Source organism: Anser anser, assembly GCF_964211835.1.
Source record: "Anser anser genome assembly, chromosome: 1".
Taxonomy (NCBI): Eukaryota; Metazoa; Chordata; class Aves; order Anseriformes; family Anatidae; genus Anser; species Anser anser.
Window position 1 is genome coordinate 214,758,723 of NC_139720.1, and position 8,451 is coordinate 214,767,173.

At 62.0% G+C, this 8,451-nt stretch overlaps 1 protein-coding gene across 1 annotated transcript; it reads left to right on the forward strand.

The window, feature by feature from the left end:
- Positions 1-641: 641 nt before the first annotated feature.
- WDR73 (WD repeat domain 73) lies at positions 642-5,514 on the forward strand. Its single transcript, XM_083823518.1, has 8 exons — positions 642-793; positions 987-1,054; positions 1,375-1,463; positions 2,074-2,162; positions 2,840-2,907; positions 3,636-3,800; positions 4,272-4,646; positions 5,109-5,514. The coding sequence occupies exons 1-8, from the start codon at positions 705-707 to the stop codon at positions 5,345-5,347; spliced, it is 1,182 nt and encodes a 393-aa protein (XP_083679644.1). The 5' UTR covers positions 642-704; the 3' UTR covers positions 5,348-5,514.
- Positions 5,515-8,451: the final 2,937 nt, after the last annotated feature.

The following is an 8,451-nucleotide window of genomic DNA, read 5'->3' on the forward strand; positions in this document are numbered from 1 at the left end:
AGCTGTGGGCACTGGGGCATCTGTGAAGGGACGCATAGCTGTGGGCATTGCGGTGTTTGTGAAGGGACACATAGCTGTGGGTATTGTTTGTGAAGGGACACATAGCTGTGGGCATTGTGGCGTTTGTAAGAGGGGAATATTGAGGTGTTTGTGAAGGGACATATTGTGGTGGGCACTGCAGTGTCTGTGAAGGAACGTAAGAGCTGTGGGCACTGCGGTGTTTGTGAAGGGACACGTAGCTGTGGGTATTCTGTGTGAAGGGACACATAGCTGTGGGCATTGTGGTGTTTGTAAGAAGGGAATATTGAGGTGTTTGTGAAGGGACATATAGCAGTGGGCACTGCAGGAAGTTCCTTCACTGTGAAGGAACATATAGCTGTGGGCACTGCAGCGTCTGTTAAGGGGAATACTGAGGTGTTTGCGAAGAGACATATAGCAGGGGGCACTGCAGTCCGCCTGAACGAACACACAGCTGCGGAAACTGAAGTGTTTGTGTACAGGACACAGCGCTATGGGCGCGGCCATGCCCCCGTCGGCCGCCGCCCCTCCCATCCCCGGCCGGCGCCAACCGCCCGCGACCGGTCCCGGGGGAGGGAGGGGGGAACCGCGCCCACCTCCCACCCCCGCCCCGCCCCCCGGGGCGGTGACGTCACCACCGCGCGCCGCGGCGTGACGTCACACGGGCGCGACGGGCGGGCGTTGCCATGGAGGCGGCGGGGCCCGTGGGCGAGGAGGAGGAGGAGGAGGAGGAGGAGTGGGAGGAAGACGAATGGCTGCTGAGCTCCTTGCGCCTGTGAGACGGGCCCTGGGCCCTCGGCATCCTCTCCCCAGCCTCCCCGTTCCCCCCAGCCTTCCCCTGCCCCCTCAGCCTCCTCCCCCGCAAGCCTCTTCCCCCCCCCAGGCCTACCCCCACCGCCCCCCCGCCTCAGCCTCCCCTCTCTGCCTCAGCCCCCCCCCCCCTCTCAGCCTCCCCCCTGTCCCCGCAGGTACGAGGCTCTCCACACCTTCGAGCTCCAGGCTCCCACCCGCGTCATCGAATGGGCCCTGGAGAACCGTGAGTGGGGGGGGGGGCAGGGGAGGCTGGGGGGGGCCGGGCCGGGGTCGTGAGGGGCCGGGCAGGGGGGCTGGGGGTTGAGGGAGGCCTGGCCGGGCTGTGCTGGGGTCCTGAGGGGAGAATGGGGGCTGTATCACCAGGCTGGGAGGCTGGGGAAGTGGGAGAAGGGCTGCACTGGGGTCCTGGGGGGAAGGAGGGGGAGCCAAGGGGCTGGGGGCATGCTGGGGTTCAGCCTGGGGCCGTGCTGCAATGCGGGGGTCTGGCCCAAGGTGAGCGGGGTGGGGGATCGCTCACTGTGTCCCCGGTTCCTCACCCCACAGGTGTCTGTGTGGCCGGGTACGGGTGCTCCGACAGGAACGAGATCCTGCAGCTGCTCCCCCCGCCGACGCTGCAGGCGAAGGAGACCCAGGTGGGTGCTGCGGCTGGGGTGACGCCGGAGCCGGCGTGTTCTGACAGCAGCCTGGCCAGCTTCGGAGCGGTTTCTGACCAGAAGCTGAAGCACGTAGGCCGCCCGGCTGCTGTCCTGCTGAGGTGGTGCAGGTTGGCAGTCCGGTCGTGTAATCCTGCCGCCCTGCGGACAGTGTGTACCGTGGAAGCTCTGTCTCCAGACGCGTGAATGAAAGCGTTTCCCGGGGAAATAGGAGAGGTGAGGAGACCCAGGCAAATGAAGAAGGGACTGGCTGAGATGCCTGAGCCTGGGGAACCGTGCTGCTGAACAGTGATATTGGCTCTTGAGTAGGTGGTGTCCGAGCTAAAGTAAGAGGTGGTGTTTGGCCAGGCATGCACAGCCAGCAGCAAACCCAGGCAGAGTGCTTGGCACAAGCTTTATCTGTATTTTTTCCCCTATCATCAAGGGTCCTTCAACCTCATAGCTCCTGTCGAGAGAAGCATTTAGTGGACAGGCAAGAGCTCTGCCGTGCCAGAATGTCCCTCATGCCTCTGTCTCTTTGGGTGTTAACTGGCCGTACCACTTTATGCAGCACTAAATGTGAAGAAATGGCTTTTCCTTTGATTTCCAGGGCCTGTGTCCAGAGAGAGACTTCAAGGTGGAATGTGGCGGGTTTTCAAACCGCCCGGTGTACGGCCTGAAGCACGTGCCGGACACCAGGTACGGCCACGGGGTCGTAGCAGGAGGACTAGCTGAGAAAAAACAGCGATGGAGAGGAGCCTGGTGACTTCTGCCGGAAGGAATATTGGGGGAATATTTGCACCTCCTCATTCATGGGTGCTTTTAGAGCGCTCCCTGTAGCAGGGAAGCCGAAGCCGTTGGCACAGGCTGCTGGAATATTTGAGCTGGGTTACGAGAAGCAGGCAGCGGGGGCTGCTGGCATCGTGGCGGTTCACCGGGGATCCCTCCCGACCTCACTTCTGAGCAGGGGAGGGCTGTGTGGCTCCCCTGCACCGCCTTTTCCCATCCTTCCCTTCCGCATCTGGCGCTGCGTGGAGGTGCCCAGCACCTGCGAACGCGGGTTCGGAAGGCTTTAACCAGCGTCGGTTGTAGCAAACGCGCTTCCCTCTGGCTGATTCCTTTCGGTTGCTCAGCTCTTGCCTCCCGCACCAGCCCCCGGCGCTGCCCTGGGGCTCTCTGCGCCATTCCTAGTCTGGCGCTTTCGGAAAACGTGCTAATGAAATGCAGAGCACCCTGGCATGAGGAGTTCTGGGCCTGCAGCCCTGGCGGCTCCTGCGCAGCCACGCTCGTCCTCACCAGTTTGTTCGGGGCAGGGGGGGAAGGCTGTTCTCTGCTCCCGACGAGCTGTGTGGGGTTTTTTTTTTGTGTTTCCTTAGCTTGCTGGTGACGAGCGGCCCACCCGACGCCTCCCTCCACGTCTGGCAGGTGTCAGGAGAGGACTCGGGTAAGGGAACGCGCTTCTGACCGTGAGTAGTTTCTCAGCGTGGACCGTGCGTCAGGCACCTCCCTTGCTTCCCCTGCTTCTGGGGTGTGAAATGGGGAGAAAAATCCCAGTCCCACCCGCTGAGCGAGCGTCCTTGCGTGGCAGGGGCCGGGCACGGTGGCTGGGAAAGGCATTCGCCCCACAGCCCAAACCTCGTAAGGGAGTTAGGAGGTTTCGGCCCGTCGCTGCGGCTTTCCACCTTCTCTTATCTGTGAGCTCTTACGTGAACAAAAATCCTACTCGTGTGGTTAGTGCGAGGTTCCCTTAATAACTCAGGGGGGGTAAGAAACAAATTGCTCCACACCTCACCTTTTGGGAGGTACCGTGAGCCGCCTCGGTTCTGCAGGCCCGCGTCTGCCTGCTTCTAGAAGAGGGCTGACGTCGCTTTGTCTCTTGTGAAACACCCCCAGAAAGGAAGTACAGAGTGCTACTGGAGTTTTCTTATCCTTTTCTACTGAAAATAAACGCCTTGATTCACAACCTTACGTGGGTTTTCCCAGATTTTCAAGGGTTTGTTGTCGGTCCTTGCTGGGTGGGTCGGAAAAAGCGGTTTTATTCTGGAGGCAAAGCTGTAATTCGATTTCTCGTTGGTGTAGTGGGTTGCAAGGTGTCTCTGTGAAGCAACTCAGTCTTGCGGATTACTCTGCTTCCTGATGTGTTTCACAGCTGCTTATCTCTCTTTGAAACAGATGTTATCAAACCTGTAAGTGCCATACCTGCAGAAAATAGCACTGGGCAGGCTTGGGCTAAAATGGCAACGATTTCGACGAAAGCCCCGTGGGTCCTTCACGGCTCAAGAGTCGACAGCGTCCAGATCACGGAGGTCGAATCCCAGAAAAACGTCTACGTGGCAGGTACCCAAACGAAGCCTGAGCGTGCCTGGCTTTGGGGAGCTGGGCTTTGGGTGAGGCGAGGCTAACTGCTCGAGCGGCGAACGTTTCGTTAGGTGGGGTGCCGAAGGGCGCAAAGATACTCACGTAAATATTGAGGGCGGGTTGAAATGCTCTTGTCCGTCTCCAGCGTCTCACTGCTGCCCTCGGCAGCGAGTTCTCAGGCTTCTGCCTCAGATCCGTGTCCCGAGAGCTCCGTAGGTGGTTTCAGTGCGAAGAATCGGGTTAGCAGCAGGCCACAGTGTGTCCTGTCCCAGGTGAGGGAGGTTGATGGCCGCAGCAGTTTGGCTCCGAGCTAGCTCCGTGTCCCAGCTGCGTGATCCGCTCACAAGGCGGGAGGATGAGGCTAGAAACCCCCTTTCTCAGGCAAATCGGCAGCAGAGCCCTGTCGTGCAAACGCTCTCACGACGTCTGTAATCTTCTCGTCTTTTCCAGCTTCCAGAAGCAGCGAGGAGCTCAGCGGCGTGGCGTTCCTGGACTGCAACACCTTCCTCCTGTGCTGCGCCAAGGGGCGCCTGGGGCTGGCCGACGTCCGGCAGCCCCAGAGCCCCGTGGAGGCTGCGGCCGTCCTCTCGGCGCCGCGTGGCGAGCGGTGGTGCATGGGGGTCGGGCCCGCACCTCCGGGCTCCGATTTAAGCTCCCGGCCCGTAGCTTGCCTCTCGAGCGGAGGGCGCCTCGTCCTCGCAGACGTGAGGAAAACCTCCGAGCCCTTGGCCGCGGCCAAGTGCAGAGTTCCCTCTCCCGGCTCAGGGGCGGAGTTCCTGTGCGTCTCCTGGGCTCCCGCCCTGGAAGGCTGCCTTGCTGTTTCAGGTAGGTGCTCTGGGACGAGACATCCTTTTCTGGAAGCTGTTTTGGTCTTTGCATCAAGACCAGCTTTCCTTTAACACCCCAGTTAGGGAGCGGTTGTTCAGAGACGTCGGAGAGGCGAGCTGGTCATCCCCCGCAGCTCACCTTTAGCTCCTGCAGGAGCCTGAAGCCTAGAGAAGGTCTCGGGGGGGCTCGCAGCTTCCCTTCTCTAAACAAAGCCACGGGGGTGCGCGTCCGTCAGGCCGCTTGGGCAGCAAGGCTGCCTCCCGGCCAAATCCGGGCTCGGGAATGTGGTGCAGGCTTCGTGGATCTAGCTCGTGTTTTCCCTGGCAGCTCCTAGCTTCGGGCAAACTCCTGGGCTCTTGGGTGCTCTGTCGTCGCTCTGGGCTCTCGCAGCCCTGCAGGGAGGCAGCCATGAGCCCGGTGGGAATTGGTAACTCCCTCAGTCTCTCGTTTTTATTCCAGGCTTTGACGGGACCGTGCAGGTGTACGACACGCAGGGCTGGGACCGCTCCGGCAGGGAAGCGGAGCCGCTCTTCGTCCACAAAGGCCACGCGTTCGGCGGGCCGGGCGGCAGCGCGGGCCCTCCCCTGGTCACGGCGCACACGTGGCACCCGCAGAAACCCCGAGCTTTGCTGTCAGCAGCCAGCGACGGCTCCCTGCACATTTGGGACTGGGTTCAGCCTTGTGGGAGCTGTGGGTAGGTCGCGCTTTCGGTGAGAGGTGCTGTTGCTTCCTGCCCGCGCCCTGGCTTGCGTGGGCCGTGAGGTTATCCGTTTGCTTGAAGTTACTGTTTTGAGACAGCTGTAGCTAACAGACGCGACTATAAAGAACTGTTTTTTTTTTTAATATAGCAAGAATTCTGCTTGTGTTACTTATTGTCATGTTTACCAGCCTCCAAATCCAGCAGCGGCTGCACGGTAGCCTTGCAGTTCTCGCCACGTCCGCTAGCAGAGAACATCCTGCTGTCGTTTGGTCACCCGCCCGTGTCGTGTTTGCGCCGTGCCCTTCAGACGAAAAAGGCTAAAAAAAAAAAAAAGCAGGAGTACAATCTGAGGAAATAGGCTGCTCTGTGGCACAGTTAACCTCCCGGTTTCCGTCCCCAGGCACCACTCGGATGGCTGCACACCCCGCGGGGTGTTGGCATTTCATCACGTGCGCCTGTCGGGAGCGGTGGCCTCCGCTACAGGAAGCCGCAGCGCGGAGGCAGCCCGCTGGTGACAGCGGCGCAGCCGGCGCAGGAACGGCCTTTCCGCCCCGGCCTGCTGCGAGCTCTGCCCTGCCCCTGTGTGACTGGAGAGCGCCCGGCCTAAGAAAAGGCCTTGGTATCTTGCGGGCCTTTTCCTTTCAACGAAAAGTTTAAATTTGGATTAGCTCGTGTGGCTTTTTTGGGCCTGAGGAGGCTGGGCGGTGACTCCTAAGGGCCCCCCGTGTTACAAGGCAGTGCCTGGGGGCAGGTGGGAGCTGGCTGCCCCTTGTCCCCAACCCGAAGGGCAGGATGTTTCGCTGAGGAGGGAGGCAGGCGCTGTGACACAGCCTGAGCGGGCTGGGGGTGCTCGCCTGGAAAACGGAGACCCCAGCGCTGTGGGATGCTCACGACGGAGCGGGCAGCGTGGATCTCGCAGCGCAAATGCACGCACCGGGTCTGCCTCTGCTCCTGATGGCAGCATCCGGCGATGGCTGTCCCCTCTTGCCTGTAAGCACCCCCGCACGGTTACTTCTCCGGGAACTGCTGCTCCGCTCCCTGCTTCGCCGCGTTCACGCAGCGGCAAGAGGAAGGTTGAGGACAGGCGAGGCAGGTGGGGACAGCGGGGCGAGCTGGGGCCAAGGTTGCGCTCGGGCCGTGCGGCGCTTCGAGGGGCGTAGGAAGTGTCGGGAATGCGATGTTCCCTGACCTGTGCTGTGCCATGGCAACAGCTGTTCGCCTGCGGGTGCTAACGCTCGAAACCCGTTCCTGTGTTAACGTGATAAAACGGAGAGGCTCCAGGTCTTCTTCCCGGCAGGTGACACCCGAAATAGCCCCCGCTTACGTGGCAGCGCGTGGGAGAGGCAGCGCGCCCCGCCTGAGGCCGCGAGGGGTGGATGCCTTGTTATCTGCTCAAGCTCCAAGGCCGTGTCATCACCAGCAGCAGGGCCCAGGTGGAGCTGAGCGCTCCTGCGGGAATTCCTGGTCCTCCTTTCCACCCCTGGAGGGTCCCGAAGGGAACCGGGCCAGCCACGCGGACATCAGAGCGGTGTGAGGAGGGTCCGGGCGGGTGCTCAGGCGCATTTCTGCCCCCGTGAGGGGCGGCTGGGAGTGGGCTCTTGGCTTTCCAGTCCCTCTCCATCCGCTTGTCCTTCCCGCTGTGGGGCAGCGCGCTGTGCCCTTCCCCTGCCCCGAGCCCCCGCAGGCTCGCGTGCCCCGGCTGAGGGGCTTGGGGCGCGGAGCGGCGGCGGCATCCCGCGGCCCAGGGGATCTTTCTCAAGCACCCTTGGGAGCGGGAGGTTTGGCAACCCCGGGTTACGCAGCTCAGCCGCTGCGGTTCCCCCCAGCTCCCCTGCAGCAGGCAGCCGTCGGAGGGGGATCACCCCACGGGTGGGTGCTGAGCCCCAGGGGAGCGCCGCCGTCCCCGGCCTCCTCTTCCTCCCCGGCTCCTCCGCAGGGACGTGGCGGAGGAGCCGGCGAGCGGCAGAGCCGAGCCTGCTTCGCGTCACGGTGCTGCTTGGTAGCGCGGAGAGAGGGAAGCAAATTTGCTTGGCTTTCTAGGGAAACGGTGCTTAAGCAAGAGCACGGTTTAGTCATCTAAACTTCCTCTCCTTTTTTTTTTATTTTTTTCACCCCAAAATAACTGAAGCCTTCATGTCCAGCTTGAACCAGATCTGACAGAGGCCTGGAGATGTCCAAAATGTTAAGTACTAACAGCTGGGGTTGTGCAGGGGAGGGTTCTCCCCGTGGACACGGTGCTGGACAACTCACACGGGGCTGCTGAGGGCATTTCTCACGTAACCACGCCACGCAGCCCTTCCGGCAATGCCCGACGTCTGGGGTGCCTGCTGCAGAGCCCCCTGAGATGGCACAGCTCGAGGGCAGTCCCCCCCCACCTCTTCCCCACGTCACCAACGTGGCAAAGGGCGGCTCACGTGCAACATGTGGCCACGGGAAGGTCCTCCAGGACCCTCTGCACCTAACCCCAGGCGCGTTACTGCAGCTGGGGACGGTCAGCGGCTGGCATAGAATTAATTAGGGTTGGAAAAGGCCTCTAGGATCAGCTGGTCCCACCACCACCACTGTCACCCACCAAACCATGTCCCCAAGCACCACGTCCAACCTCGCCTTGAACACCCCCGGGGACGGGGACGCCACCACCTCCCTGGGCAAGCCGTCCCTGCACGCAGGGCTGGAGGTGGATCCGGAACGGTGCTGTGGGTGCTGACCAGAGCAAGCCGCGCTCGGGGTCCCTGCCCCTTCCTTTGGTGTCACCCTGGGGGAACAGATGTGAGTAGGGGACGACCCCCAGCCCTTCCCCTGGGGGCTGTCCCCCAGCTCAAGCCCAGAACCGGGGGGGTTACCGGGCTTCTCTCCCCGTCCTGGTTCCTCCTGCCCCCCATCAGGACGCCTGCCAAGCGCCACGCACGGGCTTGCCACGTGCCGGGACGTGCGGATGCGGTCTTGTGCAACGCCGGGGCTGTTCCCGCGGCTGAAACGCTGACGCTTGCAGCACTGCTGCTGGCAGTGCTTTCGGAGGGCGCCTGGGCGGTTTTAGGGAGCGCTTGCTCGGCGGTTTGAGGGTCTCTGCGCTGCTCCCTAACGCTGCCGGGCTGTGTTTGC

Excerpts from the sequence above, each read along its gene's own strand:
- WDR73 (XM_083823518.1), top strand. The coding sequence starts at position 705 with ATGGAGGCGGCGGGGCCCGTGGGCGAGGAGGAGGAGGAGGAGGAGGAG. Across the intron at positions 794-986 it reads CTGCTGAGCTCCTTGCGCCT|GTACGAGGCTCTCCACACCT; the intron begins GTGAGACGGGCC and ends CTGTCCCCGCAG. Across the intron at positions 3,801-4,271 it reads GAAAAACGTCTACGTGGCAG|CTTCCAGAAGCAGCGAGGAG; the intron begins GTACCCAAACGA and ends CGTCTTTTCCAG.